The sequence below is a fragment of the Colius striatus genome, chromosome 6 (assembly GCF_028858725.1).
Source record: "Colius striatus isolate bColStr4 chromosome 6, bColStr4.1.hap1, whole genome shotgun sequence".
In the NCBI taxonomy this organism is placed as follows: Eukaryota; Metazoa; Chordata; class Aves; order Coliiformes; family Coliidae; genus Colius; species Colius striatus.
The window spans coordinates 25023016-25045770 of record NC_084764.1 but is presented as its reverse complement, the minus strand read 5'-3'; the positions used below and the strand labels follow the sequence as shown (position 1 = coordinate 25045770).

General features: G+C 44.3%; 1 protein-coding gene across 3 annotated transcripts in view; it reads right to left on the bottom strand.

Moving 5' to 3' along the window:
- The window catches only part of ESRRB (estrogen related receptor beta), a 42958-nt gene extending 31092 nt beyond the window's left edge, over window positions 1–11866 (bottom strand). The window contains exons 1-2 of one of the 3 annotated variants that reach the window (XM_010198220.2): window positions 11457–11866; window positions 1303–1419 (exon numbers count right to left, since the gene is read on the bottom strand). In XM_010198220.2, the coding sequence (XP_010196522.2) occupies window positions 1303–1419; window positions 11457–11853 (514 nt within the window). In that variant the 5' untranslated portion in view covers window positions 11854–11866. The remainder of the gene's footprint in view (window positions 1–1302; window positions 1420–11456) is intronic. The other 2 variants (XM_061997893.1, XM_061997892.1) reach the window with 2 other exon arrangements.
- Between the last annotated feature and the right edge of the window lie 10889 nt (window positions 11867–22755).

Sequence of the window (22755 nt, the reverse complement as noted above, 5' to 3'; positions counted from 1 at the left end):
CATTACCCACTAAAGCCAGTGTCACTAGTGTGGATTAGCATGTGGGTAAGGGGATCTGTCCCTTCCCCAAACTACTACATGCAGAGAAGCAGGTTTCCAGTAGCTGCCTCTCTCCCAGCAGTAGATCAAGACCCTCCAAGTGTATTACCCTTACCCCTAGGTCAGGGAGGGACAAAATACACAGGTCTGCATTTCCTCCCTTTGGTAACTGGTGTGCTCCAGCAGGAAAATATTTAACTGTAGAAACCACACACCCATTAAAGAATAGAACAGGGTTTAACATCTAATCTACATTCTTAACAACACTGGCTGCCATCAACTTGCCTCTCCAGAAATGAGAGCCCTAGTGGAAAGCAATCCACACTCCACTGACATCGTACAATCCAGCACTGGCTGCTATGACAGCATGACCTGGAAGCAAGCTGCAAGCTGGCATCTTGGCTCTAGCACACAGAACATGTGCAGACCACAACCAGCTGCTGTTCCTTGCAGTTAATCTGAGGTGCCCATGCTCTGCCAGGTACAGAAATGCAGAGGGTTACATTCAGTGCTTCTCCTTCCTTTCCCCTCCTCCCTTTCACTGCCTCTCCCAGAGGGACCCAAGGGAAACAGAGCTTTAAAGTCAATCCATAAGAATGTGTTTAATTGCTACTGAATTCCCTGTGGTTCACCTTGAATGGATAAGGATTGGGGAGGGGGGTGGGGGGGAGAAAAGCAGTACAAGAGAGAAGCCAAATACTGCTCAGAAAGTGCTGAACAGATCAATAGGCTGAGCACAACACAGGACAGGGGACCCACAGCTCCCAGACAAAACTGCACTACCCGCCATCTTCAGAAAATCTCCAGAGTGGGACTATGGGCAGCCCTTTGTTGCACACTGTGCCATAGCTCTGCATTAACTCCATCCTTCCCTTATGGAGCCCTTATGAACTCAGTTATGATCACACAAGAGCCTCTCCTTCCCAACATTGCAAAAAACACTGAGTGGCAAAAGCAGCAACATCCTCCAGTCTGGAATTCCCTTGAGAAAGGAAACAGTCTAACACAGCCAGTTTTGTTATTTGTCAAGTTTGGAAATGCTAGAAGTAATACCCTGGCATGAGGGTGCTGACTAGAACCACTCTCCTCTCTGGACTGCCCTCTTGATCACTGCCCATCCTGACTGTTTTACAAAGCCTACATAAAGATACCTTTGAGAAGTCAAAGTGGGCAAGCATGTAGTTAGCTTAGGAGATCCTGCAAGGCCTGGAGCCCCCAGTGCTGTTGGGACAGAGAAAAATTCTCAATCTGACTCTGTCTTACCTTCTTTTAGCATCCCCACTTTGAGGCATTTCATGAAGCGACAGGCCTGACAGGACTTGCGCCTCCGTTTCGTGATCTCACATTCATTGGTGGCCGGGCAGCTGTATTCAATATTCCCTGCAATCAAACACAGAGATGGTCACCCAGGAACCGTGTTCTCCCCACTGATCCAGGGACAGGCTGTAGTGCCCAGATATTCCCACCGCCATCAGTCTGTATATTTGCTCATTCATTTGCACACACACATACCCTGAGAGCATAACAGGCTGAGGGTGGCTCTTCAGGAGCCCAGCACTACTTACCAGAACACATTTCAGAAAAAAGCAATACTCTTCTAAGTATTGTGAGAGATCTGTCCACCCAAGGGACTGACTGCACCGCTGGCCTTTCAGGTACAATGTGTCCTCCAGGCACATTGTCATCCCTTGTACCACATTCCTTATAACCTGGCCTGTTCCCTAAAGTCCAGAGCAGAGAGTGGGAGCAGTTCAGACATTAGCAGCACTGTCTTTGCTCCATGTCTGTGGGATGGATGTCACTGATCCTTTCTTGCCTTCCCTGGGGGACCAAGGAGCTCAGCAATGGCGTTCCCTCCTTTGCTTCCTCCTGCCATCTGGCATATTACAGGTAGCAGGGAAGCAGTAGGTCTGGATTAAGAAAGGCAGATAAGCTGTCCTGTAAAATGAACACAAGCTTTCTATGCAAATCTTTCCAGTTTTACTTTATTAGTCCTTGTGCACCTGCCTCTTATCCTTCTGCACACAGTATCAGCACTTTTTCCTCATTCCCTTTCATTTATGATCATGTCACAACACTGCTTCCAAGACAAAACAGGGAGAGAACCATCCCAAATTTATTTCTGGACACATCGTATTTTATCATAAGCCAAGAATGTAACTTCAACAGTCTGGTACGGGGATGTCAGTGGAATCATGCTGGATCACAGTGTAATGCAACACTTAGTCCTGAAGACAGTGAACAGAAATGGCTGCTTCCATCCTGCCATTCCCTTTGGAAGTGATGTTTCTGAAGAGGGCTATTCAATGTTTGCTGTGGAGCAGGACTGGAAATCTAAGCTTGACAGTGACACATTGACAATGACAATACATTTAAGGCAGTATAGCTTCTGGGTGAATCGGGCAGCTCAAAAAAGGATTTCTAAGCTCTATAGTCAGTTGAGAAGAAAAGTCAGTTTGGTGGTTCAGAGCAGGAAATTGAGATTCAAGAGTTCAATCACAGCTGTGGGGGGACAGCAGGTAAGAGCCAAGAGAACACACAGTATAGACTTTGTATACCATCAGATTAGGTGTAGAGTTTACTTCTAATTTAGTAGCACTTGGACAGCATTTGATTTTTGTTCCTACTTCTGAAATGGATTTCTATGTTCTTGTGCAAAACCCTTCCTTCTTCTAAATAAAGACCAACAACCTGATACATAACAATCTCTGGGGGTGCTGATTAAACCTCGGGGCTAACTAGGCAGTTGGAAAGCCCATTCGGAATCTGAGTGGAAAGACAGAGCACAGATTCAAAAGGAAGGAAGCACCCCAGGAGTACACAGCCTCCAAAGCCTGAAGGTGATCTACCTGCTATTTATAAACCTATCTCATGCCTTTTGTTTTGTCTCAAGTCTTGCAATTTGCCCCAGTCCAGCCACACCATTCCTCTCTATTGCTCATCTGCTCCCAAAACGCAGTTTGTGTGCAGGAGCAAAGTCTGCTACACAAGTTGCTTCCATTCAGACTGTATTTCGTCATCGTGCATGCAGCACCTGAATCTCAATAGCCAGTAATGTATCAATGTTCTCAGAGAACTGGAAATTGAGATTCAGGCTCGATCTCAAGGTAATCAACCAATTCCTGCCCCAGACACAGAGCTCCAGCAACATTACAGACCCATAAGTATGGAGGCCCTGAACTCATGATCAGATACTTTCTGTGCCCCACACAGGAAGGAAGAGAGCAGGAGTTAACCTGGGATAAAACTCAAACTTGCTTTCAATGATCTTTTAATGCCTACTTTTCTTGCCACAGCCAGGGTCAGAACTATGGAGAGATGTAAGACTTCATGTTTTGTGGTTCCAAGGCCAAAAATTTGGCCCCCTAACACAGAGACACCGTACCAAGGGCACTGAGCCCTTCTAGCAGTGGGAGGCAGGGACAGTCCTCATCTGGCAGCTCAACATCCCTCTACACTCTGTCAAGCAGATCCCTCAGCTTCCCCCTGCCTCCAGCCTCTGGACCCCTTGACAAGTAAATTCTTGGAAATGATCTACAAATATCCATCACAACTAAATGTGTTAGCATCAGAGTGTTGGTACTGGTTACCATATACACACTGTATGTACAGCTTGAATAAGGAGTTCTCAAAGGCTCTTCTGTGTCGGGACATGAGATTGAGAAGGGGGGGCACTGGTCTAGCTCCCTTTCCTGGATGGCAAAGCAGTGGCCATGACCATGTAGTGCAGCAGTCACATGGTCTGCTGGTAAGCACAGGTGAAAAAATGCACCCAGCACTGGTGCGAATGTCGCTTATTGCCGCCACACTGAACACAGGCTCACATGCCCCTTCCACACACTATGCCCAATCTGAAGAAAGAAAACATTAGCAGCTGAGTCCTACAGTCCTCTCTACCAATGCAAATGCTAAAGATAAGGCCCACCGTACTCTCTTCACACAAGCCAACGCTTCCAGAGTAAATGGAACTTTTTATCATTTACACATCACATAGCATTAAATTTATCAACATGCTCTGCACTGCATGGACTGAGAGCTACAGCTGGGGGCAATACCAGCCACTTCACAGGGAATGGGGACATCACCAAGGAAGGCACAATCAGCATTACCCAAGCAGAACTTGTCCAAGAAAAGCTATCATCTCCAAAACTTTAACAAAGTTCTCTGACTTTTTTTTTTGTGTGTGTGTGTGTCTCAATTTCTTTTATGGGTCCTGGGGCTGTCTGCCAGCACGGTGAGCTGCTCACAGCTCCCTGTAATTTCTGTAAGTGCCCTATGATAAAGTGATGAGATTAACTCATCGAAATTCCGGCAGGCTTGTGGCGGCTGGCGGTCACACCAGCAGCACAGCCCAGGCCGGCTGCTGGTGCAGATCCCCGAGACAGCTCCCCCTCCGCTGCAGCAGCTGCCCGCTGCCAGGTCCTGACCAACACTGCCACCCACAAGTCAGTACCAAGAGTGAGATCTGAGTCAAGTCTCTGTGTGCCGTGAGCTGTAGATTACGTGACTTGGAAAGAAAGGGCAGAAAATGGGATAATGTCACAGACAAAACCTTGCTTTGAACTGTTGTTTATTAGAAGAGAGTTCCTTGACTTATTTACATTTGATGTGATAAAACTGCTAGGACCTTGATGATGACAGAGCACAAGCTTATCCTAAAAAATGGCTTAAAGAATTCCAGTGGTGGGTGACCAGATCAGAGTTTGGATTTGTTCTAAGCCTTCATATGTCCCCTGGAGGGCAAATCACTTCCTCTTTGTGTCCTAGTTTGCTCGTCTGCAAAATGAAACGAGCACCAAATCTACCTTCTGGGGAGATTGCGAGTCTTGATTCATTAAGGTTTAACTGTACTTTAAAGCTTTTAGATGAGAGATGCTAAGAAACAGCCAAGAACTATTAAAGTAATAGATCACGTTTCTTATGCTGGAGAACTGCAAAATTACCCTATTTTCTGTAAAATTAGACCTTTGACAGTTTAACAGTTTGGAATATAATTGCCAGTGCACACATAATAGGAGCACCTGAAAACTGACCACCAGAGCTTGGTCATTCAAGAGACTCCATAGTCACCATACCTCTCTGGAAAGGGAGGGACTGGGAAGAGAAGAATGCCTCCCTGAGCTTGGGGAGCACAGTAAAGTCCTTAACCTTCTGCTTAAGATATGAACAGGGCTTTTCAGGGGAGTTGATTTTAGAATTAACACAACACTGAGAGCACAAGCTGCTCCCCCTTTACTGATCCGGTCTCTTGGTGAAGCCTTTTACAAGGAAAGTCAGATAAGATTAGATAGAAGTAGCCAAGGAAGACTTAAAACCTAAAACATTTTCAACTTCTCTTTTATGAAGAAAAAAACCAACCCTTCTCTTTTCTTGGTTTCTTCTTCATTGCTTTTCACCATTTTTTCCCTCTCCTACCCCTTCCTTGCATACTGTACTGCTCCTCACTGCTGCACACAGACCTCTCATCCTTCTTTGGGTGTCTTGGATGACTGCAGCTTTTCCTGAACCTCAGGGGAAAACCAGATTCAGCCATTTAAAAAAAAATTAAAAATACATAAAAACCATCTGCTATTATGTTCCAAATTCCATTCATTCAAGTCATATCTTTCACCATAGTGATTTGACACAGCATGCTGCAGTTATTACCAACAGTGTGGTGCCACTCTCTGCTGGCCCCATGGGGCCAGAAGGGTGAGAACAGGAATTCCCAGGGAAATCCATCTCATAGGCACCTTAGCTCATGTATTTGTTTCCTTTTAAACCAATTTTTGTAACAATTGTCACACTGGCCTCATGGTTTGCTTGGTTGGTTGGTGGGGTTCGGTTTTTGGTTTTGTTTGTTTCACAAGAACTGCTTACAAAATACAACAGGCATCAGGCAGTCAGCATATGCCTCCACAGTAGAGCTGTTCTGTATGACTGGGACAGTCTGCAGGAGAAGGCAACCCAACTTTTCAGAAAGCCATAAGCTCTGGTGACACTTTCATTTTACTACCGATCAGCTTTAGCCCTGAATCCTTTTAATGTCTGATTCTGAAAGTAAACATCATTTGGAAGTCTCAGTTAAGAGGGACCCGAAAAATGTGAAAAGGCCTCAGTGGGCGCAGTGCCAGCCCAGCAGTCCCCTTGCCCTCAGCAGGCACCAGTCTAAACTCCTGCATTCACGACAGGGAACCCATAATATGCACGGACTGGATTCTCTATAACCCTTCCACTAAAATTAGCCCTTCTAACTGAGACATCACAGCCCAAGTCCTGGTGTAAGGAGAGGTACTTAGTGAAAATCAGAGGGAAACCTCTCCAATGATCCATGTGAGATAAGACAGGTTATTTTTTTAAGCCATAGTTTTCACAGAATGAGATTCAAATGCTGAATCTGTAAATCTGTATAAAGGCACTTGAGCAAGTGACCTGATTTTCAGCAGGGCTGTCCCATGCTTCCGGGGACATGCCCCTGATCTAGGCACCTGAGCATATACAGTAGAGGCTCCTATTTTTTAAAAGGAAAGAACAACCAAACAATAAAAGAAAAACCACAAAAGACAATCAATCAAACAAAATCCCAACAAAAACCATCTGAAAAACCTTCCCACCCTGATACATGTGTTTATCATTTGCAGGAAAAGGAGACTTTGGAAAAGCAGGGGAGATAAACCCTAGTGCTTGGATTAACCAAAATTTTACTTCATGTGGCTTATACAGTAAGAACCATAACTGTGAAGACCAAGCCCTCAGGGGTCTTGATGCTATGAGAGGAAAAAGGGGTGTAACACCAGCACTGTTTGCCTCCTCGGGGTGGCACACTTGACTCCTGCTCCAGGAAGAAGAACTTGGACACTCTGCACAGTCTCATACCAGCCTCCTGCTTTCACGAGGACACAGGAGCTGAGTGCTGGGGCTCCCTACTAGCAGCAAGTTTGTCTGTAGGGTTTCTGACACAGAAACGCTTTACGGAAGTTCCACGTAAAAGATCCTTCTGCACAGAGTTCTCTGCACTGAGGCAAAAACCCAAACCCAACAGAGCTGCACTGGAGATGGTTTTCTGAATCCAAATGCTAGGTCTACGGAATGCTGCACTTTCCCTGGTTAAGCTTCAAAAGTTTTTAGAATGCTCAGAACATCACCTGTTGTTTGGTTGTGAACTCTCACCTGAAAAGTAGCAGGGACATTTTTGAGGACAGAAGGACAGGACAGTGCCTGGCTGCTGTGGCCCCTACTATAGGGATGCAACGCACCTCACAATTCTGCACCTCACAGGCCCTTTGTTGATCCTGTCTATGATAATGCTCTTCTGCTCAGGAAAACTGTTCCTCTCTTCCCAGAAGCCACTCTAACCACTGTTAATGACCACCAGGAAGCCCAAGAAGACTATGGATTTTGTTATAAATCCCTACAAGCCTTCTGAGCTGTATTATCCACATTTTAAGCCCCTTATTGGTGTAAGGGCATCCCAGCACAGCAGTTGTGGTGTGGTGAAACTTGCCGAGTTTCAAGCTTGCAAGACTCAAGCAGGGAATCCCCAGATGGAGGCACTTTGCCTGATACATAACCTGTCTATTCAGAAGATGGCATTAAGTGTGTCTCCTCTGCTTTTCTTTGGAAGAATCCTACTGATGGAAAACTCCCACGTAGCAACAGTAGTGACCTCAGAGATAACCAGACAGATCCATGCTGGCTCTCAGCCTATCTTCTCCTCATGGACTTGAAAAGCAACAGCCCTTAGGCTGTCCTGAAAAGCCTAGCCTTACTTGGCTAAGGGAGAAAGTGAGTTGCAGAGCTGTCAGTCTCAAAAAAGGTCTGCAGCTTGGACATTTGTTCTTCCACTGCTGTAGCAGCAGCAGAGGGAATGGAGAGGCTATGGTACCATCCTCCTGCCGCAAGACATGCGGGTTTTACATAATGCAGCTAAAAAAACAATAGGCAGACTGGGGTCATTTGTAGCAGGGAAGGGTGGTAGTTGGAGGGGGGACTTAGTGTGAATCTCTGCTTCATGATCGGGGCACCTAGATAGGGCTGATATTCTAATAATCGAGGACAGATTTACACCCATTTTATAGAAGCATGCACACCTATTACTTAATAAAGTTACCAAATGTGAGGCCAGCAGATTACACACTCTCATAATAGCCATTAGTTTTTCATCTTTCAGTATTCAAGAACACAGAAGTGAAGTGGCTGGTCCAAGATCACAAAAGCCTGATGATAAATTTACCAACTGCATCTCCAATCACCTGGGAAACCCTGGTAGCTCCGTCTCTGTGCTCTAACCATTGAGTCAATGTCATTCCCAGATACCAGAATCATGGCAAGCCTTTTGGTACTAGCAGGGAGGCCAATTGTATAACATACACATCAGCGTGCTTTCTGCACAGCCTACGCTGATGTTAGGCAGCCAGATGAATCACAGAATCTGAAGGGTTTGAAGGGGCTTTGAAAGATCATCTAGTCCAATCCCCTTGCCAGAGCAGGACCACCTAGAGTAGGTCACACAGGAACTCACCCAGGTGGGTTTTGAATGTGTCCAGAGAAAGAGACTCCACAACCCATCTGGGCAGCCTGTTCCAGTGCTCCCTCACCCTCACAGTGAAGAAATTACTCTGTGTATTTCTTTGGAACCTCCTATGTTCCAGCTTATACCCACTGCCCCTTGTCCTATCATTGGACATCACTGAGAAGAGTTTGGCTCCATCTTCCTGACACCCACCCATTATATACTTGTAAACATTAATGAGGTCGACTGTCAGTCTCCTCTCCAAGCTGAAGAGCCTCAGCTCCTTCAGTCTTTCATCATAAAGAAGATGCTCCACCCCCTTCATCATTGTTGTGTCCCTGCACTGAACTCTCTCCAGCAGCTCCCTCTCCTTCTTGAACTGAGGGGCCCAGAACTGCACACAATATTCCCGATGTGGTCTCACAAAGGCAGAGTAGAGGGGGAGGAGAACCTCTCTCGACCTACTGCCCACGTCCCTTCTAATACACCCCAGGATGCCACGAGGGCACATTGCTTCTTGGCCACGAGGGCACACTGCTGGCTCATGCTCATCCTGCTGCCCACCAGGACGCTCAGGTCCCTTTTCCCTACTCTGCTCTCTAACAGTTCATTCCCCAACCTGTACTTGTACATGGGGTGATTCTTTCCCAGATGCAAGACTCTACACTTGCCCTTGTTGAATTTCATTAGTTTTCTCCGCGCCCAACTGAGATTTCCCACTTTTTCAGTTAGATACTCAACACATACATACATGTAATATATATATAAGCAGGATGAACATCTTTTGGAAATGCTTTTGCCACATGCAGTCTCTGTTAAGTGACCCTTAAGCTCCTTTCCCCTGCATACCCAGGGCTGTGCTTGGTTATCACATGCACTACAGCAGAGCACCGAGAGCAGTGCATTTCCTTGACTCAACCAAACTCTGCAGCCCTGTTTGCTGTCCACTCTTCTAGGCTCAGCCTTCAGCTCCACAGCTGAAATTGTTCACCCTCAGGCACAGCACACTTGACTCTCCCACTCTTGGGAATAAAAGCATTTTAGTACCTTAGTTGCCAGCCCAAGGTGACGACAGGGTGAGAGAAATCTCCACTTACTCCTTTCTCCATCTGTTACACATTAACAGGCAATCAATTAGGGAACCTCAGGGAGAATATGGCTGTGCTGTGGAGAGGGGGTTGGAGGGAAGTGCTCTCTTCTTGGGATTAGGTCACCTGACATACAACCCAGGCGGAAACAGGCTCTAGGTTCTGATACCTTGCATAACTTTCTGTTTTCCTTGAAAGTTCTTCAAAAGTTCCTAGGTCTTTCTCTCCAGGTTAGGCCTTTCCCCTGCTCTGCCACAGAGGTGCTCCAGTATCGCTCCCAAGAGGGGTTAGTTTTTCAGTCTCTTTCTAAATAAGGAGACTCTAGGGCTTTGCTTTAACACCTGAATGTGCCAAAAAGAAATATTGGAAATGAGTCCAAGTACTGGAGGAGGGACACAGTCAGTGCTGATCGTCAGAAGTGCAAGTGAAAATTCACATTCTGTCACAGGAGATTCAGCAATGATAAATCACAGAAACCCTGCCAGGGAACAGGCCAATGCCCTAGAGATGACCATGCTCTCTACATGCGTAATAAAAGAGGCAGTGGGGCAATACAGATTATTTCCATGTCTGGATAATAGTAAGGAGAGACATCTTAGAACCTAAGAAAATAAGCCAGAACTAGTGAATTCTGCAGAGATCTGGTCTGAACTACAGCCTGTACAGCTCTTCCCACTCCAGAGTTGAACACGCCCAGTGACAGGGTGTAATGGGGCCCGTTCAATGAACAAAAATCAGCGCTCTCCCCACATGTGCATTTCTTTCATTTCACAGGAGACAAAGAAGCATTGGTGTGGTGGATTGACTCCAGCCAACAGTGAAAGACACAAACATCTGCTTGCTCACTGGACACCTGTCTCCAGTCCACTCAATACACTTCCCATTGGAATGTGAATGATCCTGTCTTTTTCCAGTTAGAGACTGCAGGAAGTAAAGCGAGTTATCTGTATGTCTGGGCATGTTTGCTGACACGGGGCCTGCTTGTGAAAGTACACCCAGAGCTTGCCTGGATGCACTCCAACTTTTCTATACTGTTGTACCTGCATGTGGGCACATCTGCAGCATACCATCGGTGGTCAGGACACAGACATACACCTCATATATGAATTGTACATGCAGAAGCAATGCACTGCAATTTGTCTACACATTCATGCACTGAGGTTTTCAAAACCACCAGATCAATTTCTCATCCTTGGTAAAGCTGACAAAAACTGAGTATCTCTACCTCCTTCGGTGCCTTTTAAAAAAAATTATTTTCCATGAACTTGCATCTTAATGAAAAGAGTTAGTGGAACTACAAAGGGAGAAACATATCCAAGTGCCCTGTCTAGTCTTGTGGTGAGGTCTGTATGGACTTCATGGCCACACATAAAGACTGGCAGGACAGAGTGAGAGCCTCTCCTGTAATGCTGGAGCTTTCACCTCAAGCTGGAGACATTTTTAAAGAGATGCCACCCCTAGGCAGAGGCATTGACTCTTCAAGTGGGCCTTAAAAACGCCTTCAGAGAGCAAAACATTTCCCTTCCAGGCCTCAGCCCACTAGCAGCCACATTACCAGGGTATTGGTGCCACTAGTAGAGATAAAGATCCACTAGGCCAGATACCCAGATCTTGCCAGGCTAGGAACCTGGCAAAGGTTCCTACCACCCCAAAGCCTCACATCCAGGTTGATTTGGAAGGACCAGAAGTGAGCAGGAGGAGACAGGAAGCATTGCATCACCACCCTTGCCCTTCCCCCTTTTCTGTGACATGGAAACACTGCAGCCTCAGCAACATCTGGGGGCACCCCTCTTTCGACACGGAGCAAATGTCTCGGTTTCCCTCCCTTCCCACCATACCTTGAATAGTCCTCTTGAAAAAGGCCTTGCAGGCCTCACAGGAAGCCACGCCGTAGTGGTACCCAGAAGCAATGTCCCCGCACACCAGGCACAGCCGCTTGGGGATCGCATTGAGCATGTACTCGCACTTGGTGGGTGAGTCCTCCATGATGGCGCTGGCGCAGTCGTCGTAACGCTTACGGCAGGACCCGCCGCCGATCCCCGCGCCATTGAACATGGGTGGCGAGTCCAGGCCATTGGGGTGGCCGCCCATGGCGATGCCGTAGCCACCGCTAGCGTCAGAGGAGCCACTCGGGCTGTGGTGGCTGATGGCGTCGATGCCAGAAGATGGACTGGAGGGCTCGGTCTTGATGAAGGACCCACAGCTGGAGGAGAGATGCCGCTCCTCTGTTGCCATTCTGCCGAGCAGCCTGCGGGGAGAGAGCAAAGGCACTCAGTGGCCTCCTGGCCAAACCCAGCTTCAGGCTGGTCAAAAGAGAGCCCTTCATTTCCCACCTCAGTCCAATTCTACTTGGCTCAAGCTGTTCAATTCCACTCAGGTCCTTTTCCTTCAGGAATACCATTACACCTCACTAAGAACAGCCTGATTACTAGAATAAAGACACACTAGAATAAAGACAAGGCTACTCATGCAGATCAGCTTTTTCAGGCTGTTCACAGGCTGCAGTGCTGGAAAAGGGCATCAGTACTGATAAGCTACAATCTGCCTGTGCGACTGCAGAAAGAAATGAGCTAGTCTGTGGCAGGCCAGGTGATGTGATGCCCTGGCTCTAAGCAAGAAGTTCACCAGCAGATCCTGCAGAATGGACTTGCTCAGATTGAATTTTCATTTTTAATACAGAAGTCTTTGATTAATTTCTGTATTGGACTACCTTCCCCTTGCTCCACTATCATCACTAAAAGGGAAGCTTAGAAACTGAAAGAAAATAATCTGATCAAAAATTTCTTCCTCCTTAATTTTATATCTTAATCTTTCTTCTGTTTACTAGTATAGGGCTTTTGCATGGAAATGCTTCTCTCAAACTCCTACTTATTAGAGAAAGGGTTATTCTCTTAAGTACACAGAAAGGACTGCACCTTTACCAAATCTGCCAACTATTTATTTTAGACACACATAGTCTTACTCCATATGTAAACTTACAGTCTTTTTTCCAAAACAATGCTAATTTCTATGATGCGTTCCAGCTTGAGTTCCAGGGATTACTTGTGTGGTGTATGAACAAAAATTCCCACTTTTATTTGTCTATACTGTATTTGTAACTTTTCAGGCTCCTTGAACACCTCCTGACTCTGCTTCTCAGGAAATGTACTTTTGCTATGTTCTCATTCATGTCTTTATTATCTATATAATTGTTTTTCACGCAGAAATTTTTTCAGACCTCTTATCTGCTTTATCATCCATCTCTGAACTTCCTCTAGTCTGGCTATTTCTGTTCAACCCAGAAGAGAGTTCAATGAGCCAGCTTCTCAGCATCATGAATCTGGCACCGCTCCATCACTTCTCCAGCTGAAGGTCTGGACAGTAGTCAAGACAAAGGCACGCCATCAATTACCTCCTGACGTTACCATATTTTCAATATTATTTTCAGCCTATCCATTATGTAACTCCTTACATTATTTGCACTTTTTAAATTAAAATCTAAATGGTTACCCATTTCTTCAGCAAAGAATATCAGCAAGTTACTCATTGCAATACTGAAGTCTTTTCCTGAGCGGCTACAGTTAATTTAGAATCCATTAAGATGTATGAAAAATCAAATTAATGCCTTCTGGTGTGCAATGTTTTGCAATACTCAACAGTGTATTTCATCTACCACTGTGCTGTCCATGCACTAAGCTTTATTAGGATCCTCTGGAGTTCTTCAGTCTTCCTTAATAATTTGATGTCATCTGCAGAGTCTCATTGTTCACCCACTTCCCAGATCATTAACACACGGATCAAACACCACAACACTGATCTTTGTGGGTTATTCCTGTTAACCTTTATCATGCTGAAAATTGACTTCTTTTTCTTTTCTGGGTAGAGTATGTCTACCCTTTCTTTTCTATCTCAGACACTTTAAAATTGATAATAGTATTAACCTGAGAGGTTAAATTTTCCCTTCAGCAGGACAATTTGTCAAAGGCTTTTAAGAAAATCTAAATACATGCATTTTCCTGATGACACAACCACAGAATTCTGACTGACAGGGGATGCTTGACTTTTCTTCTTGGAAACTGCTGGTTTAAAGTTACTATACCATGGTCATGTGGGTAACTTCTATTTCCATTTCTGCCAATTTATCTGGTGTTTGTGGCAACTCCTTCTGTTTAAGAGGTCAAACCCATCAGGGGACAGGACAAAACACTCTGTGATACAGCAAAGCTGCAGGGCATGTGTGTATATATATATATCTCACATCTGTGTGTTTGTCGATATGAATGTAGGTGCTTGATATGCAGCTACTTCACAGTCTTGTATCCTTATGATCTCATTTGACCCACGTATCTCCTAATTTTCCTTTCTCTGTTTCATCCTCAATGTTTGACCTCATCTTCTATCTCTGGGATCGATCAGCCAAGTTGGTTATTTGGCAAGAGTGTTGACCTTGAGAGTATGGGCAGGCATCTCACATTCCCCAGCTGCTTTGCCTGGTGTTACCTGAGAGGGATCCAGAGTTTGGTCCCTCTTAGAGACAGTGTGATGAGCTGATGAATGCCTACACCTTGCCCAGAGGGTCACACTGGTCTAAAGGCCATGGAACAGTTACAGGAGTAATTGCTGCCGGTATATTCATTTTTAATTCTGCAGGGCACCTAGACACATTGCAGATCTCCTGGTGTAATGCTAGCTGGCTGTGTGGAGGAAGAAGCAGCTTCGGTAGGTGAGACCAGATCTTAGCATCTCACAACAAAGCTGGAAGTTGCTATGTGGGCCAGATTCTGGAACCTCTCCCTGCTTGAAAATTACCCTTGTAGTAAAAATTTGACAATCATTGGGCACAATAAAATGAGATCAGAATCAAAATGGAAGGGAAAACTATCATAAAACACTGTTCTGCACTGAGGAACTCCACAATAAAAGGAGATGGAGTTGTAATGTTAAGAGCAGACAGAGGACAACACTATGAAAAAGTCTTGACAAAGAGGTGAACTGCACTGTCAGTCAGTGGAGTACAGATCCCAGCTTGTCTCTTAAAAAAACCACAATTCACAGAGGACCTCAACAGAACTCACTGAGGTATTTACCTCCACTGAAAAAAAATCCCAAATATAAAGAGGGGAGATCAGTCCCCTAGGACCAACTCGCTTCTCAACTCACAACCTCATTTAAGGAGCCTTCTCACCAAGGGAGACAAACAGCAACTGTTTGATGGCAAATCAGAGGTAGCAACAAATCCTATACATCCTTACAGATGAGGATGCTCTAGTTCCCTTCCAGTAAACAGTAAGACATAGTGAGTTCTGGTTAGACGTGAAGACACGCTTTAGAGGCAAACGTCCTTAACACCAAAACAGATCAAAGATCATAGCCAAGGTTCCTTCAGCCATGACAGAGCCTGTATTTTTCTTTTCTGACCTCTGCTACAACCTGCATAGTTGATTATTGCTGGGCAGCACACACTAAATTAAGCTTCACTAGCTTTGACTTTCTGCAAGCCTCATGGAGATCCTGTGGTGATTTTTAAACAGATTCAGAGTGTCCCCTGGCAATGAAATACAACATCTTGAACTTCAAGAAGAACAGCTAAATGCTTTTTGCAAAGAGTTCAAAGTGATGAACAGCCATTTTGCTCAGCTCTAGTTACCTTAATAGGAATGTAAAAGGAGAGAGACTTGATCCAACTCTCCTCCGTGCTGGCACAGGAAACTCCGTTACTATTTCTGTGCCCATGTAACAGGCTTAGAGGTTCTAAACATTTCGTTCTTTTCACCTTTCCTCATCATAGGTCATTCCCTTTAATCCCTTTAGCATCTTTGTGGCCCTTCTCTGGATTTGTTCCAACTTGCCTGTGTCTCTTGCAGCAAGGTGCCTCGACTCGCACAGTGTGATGCCGCAGTGTTACAGAGAGAATCGCTCTGGAAAGCACAAAGCTAGGCAGATATATGGACCAACTGAGCAGTAGCTTTGCCAGACATCGGGTTGCACATCAGCTCGCATCATTTGATAGCCACTATCTCACTGGGACCTCTCTGAACATTAGCTGTTTTTGCCACCATGCTCTGCACAACATGAAATTTGGAGATTCTCCTTGTTCCAGAGTAGATCCAGTTTCATCTTTAAACCACACACTGCTAATTGCCACTTGTTTTACCAAAGCTGCTTAATAACGTTTAGTTTTTTTAGCCTAGCTCTTTTTTTTCCTACTCTGGTCTTGTTTTGGGTTTTTTTCCTAGTATATTTTGTTCTTTCCATTGTAAATCTGAGAACTATGGCTCTTACTTTTTCCTCCAGGGCACTAATGAACACTTCAAACCAAAACCCTGTCCTTTTGGACACCATCTTTGCAGAAGGATAAAGAATGTCTCTAACCCTTCTGTTTACACTCTGTCAGCTAATCCATGATTCATTTCACAGGATTTGTATCAAAACCAATTTGATCTAATTTCCCTAATAAGATCTTGCACAGCTTTGTGTCAAAAGCCCATGCATGGTCCAGAGACAGTCTATCTACTATGTTCCTTTTGCCCACTAATTATCTAATTGTATCAAGAAAGGTTATTGTCTTTGTATTCCTCTTTCATAAACCCACTGCTGTTTATCACTAACAATGTTGTTAGCCTTTACGTGCCTGTAAGTGCCCTGAGACAAGCATGCCCCAGTCTCAGCGATTCTGGATGTAAATATACAGGTTTAAACCACATCAAGATTGCACTTCAGGTTTTTAACCATCAGTGTTATCTCTCTCAGGCAACGACATAGGGTTAATGTTACAAGTTTCTTCAATTCTTCTCCAACCTTCCATCTTTTGCTATTTCTCTATAATGGCAGGATTGTTTATGAGTTTAATGCTCTCTTGAGAACAACAGCAATAAGACAGGGAAAGACTGTTAGACAGACATGACTAGAAAGGGACAAAAGATTAGTATTATAAAATTGAGGCACTAAATATTGACCCCAATTTTTCTACAAATTTGGGATCAATGCAGATAAGGTTATTTTATTGCTCATCCTTTGAGGTTATTTTTGCCAGAAATAGTCATTTGTAGCTACGCTGACCTCTTTACCATACTTCTGGATGTGAAAATTACAGAAATTCAGTACTGTCTACAAGCCACTACCCTATTCAAGGCCCACAATTCACACTTGCTTAGCAAGACAGATAGAACAATACTGAGCGTTGGAATAGAAGGTTAAAGGTATCCACAATTTAGTAATATAGTATCATCTGAGCATCTAAGTGTTGATGCAAACCCAAGTATTTCTTGCTGTGCCTTCTCCATGCAGCACTCTCTATTCCAAGGAAAGTTCAGAGCCAAGTGAACTTGTTGAGCTTCTCTAGTAACTGATTGTCATTACACGATCTTCAATAGGAAAGGCAAGGATAGCTCAGTACTGCACTCCAGTATCCTGGAGGGAGGTTAGGAATGGACATCAGAAGTTCTACCATGCAGGCCAGTTCCTTCACTAGTATTTCCTGATAAAATCACAAACTCACCAACCCAACACGTTGGAGATTTCCAAAGGTGAGACTGAAACTGACATTAAAATGGAGGCTGAAATATAGCTGTAGGACTATTATCAGTTGAGGGAAGGGGAGAGAGAGAGAACACTCAGGTTCTACTCAGGCAAAACCATCTCTATTCTGGGCACAAGAAGAAATGCAAAAGGTCAGAACTGACCTTCAGTCCTAAAGTCCATGAACAGGGAGTGCCTGCAGTAGATTCAGATTCTACTGACAAAACTGAGAAGATGCAAGTATAAACCCGCTCACATCAGGCCCCAGCTTGTGACAGAGGCACACTTTGCATTGCACAGCCATTTTTAAACCAATCATGAAAGAGCAAAGAAGCTTTAATCTGTAGAAACACCATGATTTAAACTGAGATAAAACATCCAATCTCTTCTCCAGTACAGGCTTAGTTTTGCTCTACACATTTGTTAGCCCAAATGACATAAACCTGCACTGCATGTGAAAATGAAATGCGTGTATCATGCCACGAAGCCATGTGGGCAACATAGACTTTGTGTCCTTTGTAGGCCACGTGAGAGGGCTTTGCAGCCTACAGCTGGGTGACAAATAGATCAGTTTCCCAAACACTGGCTGCAACTCCAATAACAAGCCAAATTTTGTCAGGTGGGATTTTTTTTAGACACAGGGAGCAGAAATAAATAATGCTTTCCAAGTGGCAGGCTGGACCTGACAGCTGCAATAACAGCCAGTGTAATTTTAGGCTACACATGCAAAGAGTTAACGTCATGGAGCTGTGATGCCCACACCTGTTGGGCGCCCTGCCCTTACCATGGACAGCTCACACACATGCTCCCATCCCGCCTCTGCCGCCAGGACACTCACCACCGTGCTGCGGGGCAAGGGCTCAGCACACCCGCCGGTTTCTCCTGCTCAGCACACCCACCAGTTTCTCCTGCTCTCCTATTCAATATGGACTTCAAATGAGAGAGACATTATTTAGAGACTCCTCTTCTTTACTGACAGCTCTTCTCCATACAACAGCCCAAGAATCATGGAATCTGACGATATGCCACTTTACTCCTATGCAGAGTTACACCATCCTAATTCCCATTACAGCCATTTTCTGTTGCTTTTGGCTTTGCTGGGCATCTGAACCTGTCTTATTTTGTAAAAATGCATGACACTTGGCCTGCCTTGTACCCTTGCTCTGAGAGAGAGAAGTTTGGGTTTTTTTAAATTTACTTTATAATTTGATGGTGGGTCACTTTTGATGGTGGGAAAACTTTTGAGTCAAGAGGCTGAAGAAGCTACAATAAAAATAAGAAGGACGCCAACAAAGTCCCACAGCTTCCCAACCACAAAAGCCTATCTAGAGACCTATCTCCAGGGATTAGTTCCCCTACTATTCCTGAAGATAACTGGGTTGTATGAGATTTACTGAAGTATGTCACTGGATGAGACCAGTTCTGCCACAAAGACCAGGGGAACATATTCCTTATACAACACGAGAGATGGATCCCCGAGCTGGGCTCTTCTGAAAGCCAAGGAGATGTAGACAACAAGTGCTTATAGTCTGGCTTTTGTACAAATAGTACTTGCTCGTCTAATGTGTAAGGGACATTTTATCCCTTTGCATAACCAGAGCCCAGTTACATATCAGTAGATCTTCTCTAGCCCAAGTTAGCTCATGCTGATGAAAGCTGCCGCAGCAAACTGTCTGGAGGCTGCTTAATAAATAAAATAGGCTACTCATGGGCAGAAGACATTATGGATTTCGTACTAGCTTTCATCCCTCTCCTCATTCCTGTAATTTCTCTTCACCCTTAGGACGACACTCTTGTTAATAAATGGTAAGAAGTATTACACAGATGAAGTGACAATTAATCTGGAGGTGTAACATATATTATCAGTTCACTCTCTTATTAACGCATTGCTTTTTGAAGGTACCTTGCCCTCTGGTGTACTAATGGCACTCCCTCTAGAGTGAATTGCTTTAGCAGTTGAGCTAATGCTTCTTCCTTATACCTCCTGTTGATACCACAGCAAAGCAAGGATCAGGACTGACTTGCTGTTCACTCTTTTTTTAAAAATTCAAATTCCACTGGCACTCTTTCCGTGCCCTTGTACCCTCATGTTATCATTCTGTTTCACATTTCCACTTCTTCCCCCACTACTTGTACATCTGGAAGACTACTCACACCAGTTCAACAATTTTGCCTGCATATAGCAAAGCTGCAACTCAATCCCTGTTGAAAAGCTCATCTAGACCTTCATTTCTTCTTGAATGTCTTTATACTCTGTCTATCTAGGGCACTTATAATCTATATCTTTCTTAGTACCTTCAGTGTCCTTCAGACACTGACGAATGAGACCCATACAACGTTTTCAGTAAAGCCCAATTCAAACACTTGCACATCAAAACTTTGCTGTCACTTTTTCAGGTGAGCATGGAAAGGAAAACCTTCAGCACTGCCGTTCACATCACATTTATTTTTGCATCCCAGTGTGATCCCTTACCTCACATATAACTTTTTGTTCTCTCAGTACCCTCTTAGCATTTCTGAGAGAAAATTACCACCAGTGCAAATTCTTCAGTATACACTTCCTTGCATGTCAAGATACCCATTGAAGGCACTCCCCCCCCCCCCCTTCAACCTTGCCTCTAATTCAAGATGAACACTGGCAAGAGAAAAAGAGACCCACAGGTATTGCTTAATTTGTCTAAGTGTTTGGGGAAGGAGTTAGGATGGGAGATACTTAGAAACCAAAGGCATTATCCTAGAAACAAATGTGAAAAAAGACTTAAGAATTAACATTTCTTTATGAATAGTAGTTTACTGAAAGGGGACTCTACGTTTATTCAGATGAAATCTAAAGTTGTGTCTCCTCCAACATGGAAGCATTTACGAATTCTCCGAGTTTGACCTGTTACGTTTTTGGGGAAGGTTTCTGTTTCTTACACTTTAAAACTCACAGTTGTAGTGGGATTCTGTGTCTTTCTCCCATCTTTGCTAAGACAATCCAGATAGAATAGATGGGCTTTACCTAGATTCCACCTGTAGCTCTTCGAGAATTCTGTAATTGAGTGCCTCATCATTAGAAGCATTACTCAAAACCAGACAGATCCTGAAAAACTGACTGAAATTAGTTCCACATAAATTATAGCACGGAAAATAACAATGGGCAATTAGTGCTTTTCAGTTTGAAATATTTTTTATTCCCATCTCTCCAGAAAGTATTAAGGCAAGGTAACAGTGTAAAAACAAATACTGCATCTTGCATAGGGCAGATGTCCCAGAACTGCAGGAAATGTACGGAAATGAAGGGAGTTGGGCTGTCAGTGAGGCTGGACGCACAAGAGGGGAACCGCATGGGGTCAAGGACAGACAAGAAACCTGTGCTACAGAGTCAGGCTGACATACAGCACTTGAACATGCAAAGAATGAGAGTATGTAACAGAAGCAGTTGTAGACTGGGTTCCTCTCAAGCTAATGAACACCACAGGTTTGAAAAGAACGGGTGATACATGGAAACATCCAGTTTCTTTCTGCACACCTTAGACTGCTGTAACATATAGGATTATCTTTAGCTACCTATTTAAGATAACCTCAAGGTTCAGTTTTGCTGAGTTGTTAAAACCTCACCTTTGGCAGGTATTTAGCAGATCTCTTACCACACTCTGCATATATTAAGTAGCTAGTTGTAGCTGACCCAAATTCCAGCTTCGAACACTTAAGACTTGTTCTAAATCCACTTCATTCATCCATCTTCCAGACTGTCCCTATTTCCTTTCACTGACAAAGCAGCTTCCAGTCCACTTGAGCACAGCCCTACCTGAGGCCCCAGGGTTACCCACTTTCTTACTTGTTTGAACCAAAAGATTAGGAGAAGACTGTGTCAAACAAACCAATCTTAGGAGAGAACACTGTAACATAACTGTAACAGTGTTCCCCAACACTTTGCATTACTTGCACATTCATTTCTCTAGATTAAAAAAAAAACCAAACCACAAAAAAACCCACCTCAAGCAAATTCTAAAACAAAATACTTAAAATTACTTTAACTTTCCTCCCAAACTGGCATTATTTTTTGAAAATTTAATTACATGTGATTACAACAACAAAAACCCCCCACAAAAATACTCCTTTCTGTCATGGTGAATAGATTATCTCCTCTTCCAGGAAGTTTTCACTTTTTCCTGTTATTATTTTGGGACAAAGACAAATCTGCAAGCTCCTAAGATCTTCGAACTTAACTTTGACTTCCTGTTCCCTGTCTTTAGGGTCCCTACTAACGGAGAAGCAGAAATCCACAGACAGACACAGTAAAAGAGACAGGCAGTCAGATGCCCACAGAGGCTATGCAGCTGCTCCTGTACTTTCACATAATAACTTTCTGAGATAGGCTTAAATGTTACATAGTTCGATATTGTAGAGTATTTGTGTATAGCAGGTATGCATATAAATAACAAATTTATTGTGCAAATACACACAAATCCCTTCCTCAAACACACATTCTCTCACATCTCTCCTTTCCTCATTATGTGAATGGACCCAAATACCATTCTAGCAGTTTCGCTACAGAAGCCAAACTATGACTTCATATTTCCAGATCATCACTCTGAGTGTTCAGACTTTATAGCAAAAATAATGCACTAAAGCAAAACCAAACAATCAAAAAACCTCACTGTCTAACTGAGCTACATCATCTGCAGTCTGCACCTTGAGTCATAGCCCTGTGTCTACCAGAGCATGAGAAGAAGACTTCACAGGATTTTACATATGTCTGTGCTCTGTTTGATCTTGTATTTAAGAACTGTTTGTTCTCTGTCCAGAGGTTTGGAACCCTTCGCAGACACTATTAGGATGGGGGCTGTCCTCTTCAAAAAAGGTATCCAAAAAACCAGCAAGTTTCAGCAACTGATGGCCCGATGTGACCCAACCCAAAGTAGCTCACCCTGCCGGCATGTCCTCCCTGCTGCGCTTGTTCCCTTTGCCCTTGGAATGCTATCACTTATTATCACACTGACTTCTCCAGATGGGGCATTTTGGCTATTGATCTGATAAATAAACAGCCTGCTCGCTCGATCAAAATGTTATTTTGCATTTCAATTACTGTTCGCTAATGCAACCTTCATCCCGCCAAGAGTGCTGCTGGCAATGACACTCGACCTGGCACAGGCGTTTGCAAGCAAATTCGGCAGCGCCTGCTGCAAGCACCTAACGGGATTACCAACCTCCATTAGATGCATAGAAAGAGGAGGAGATGGACGGACAGTACTGAGCTGACAGGGAACAGATGTGTGCAGAACAGAAGGTGTGAGCAACCTGGACAGGCAGAATCACAAATCCATTTACAACAGAGCGTTGCCAAATAATTTGATGGTGGGAGGTCTTGGAAGCTAAAGATGTTCCTTCCAGTGGACAACCCTGACAGCTCAGAGCAGATAGGCTCGGATCGCTGTGTGTGAGCCGTGCAAGAGTTCAGAGCAATGGGAATTGGAAATCAATGTCTGGTGACAAGCCAGCAGTGAGCACCGCAAACCCATCAGGGCAAATAGGGTCACTTCCAAAGTAAGTTCTGAAGCCTATCTCCACGGGGGTTCAGTAGGTCCTAGAGCTGGCTGCACAATGCTGTTTGTAAGCCTGCAGGGAGGAAACCCTCTTAGTCCTTGCTAGATTCTT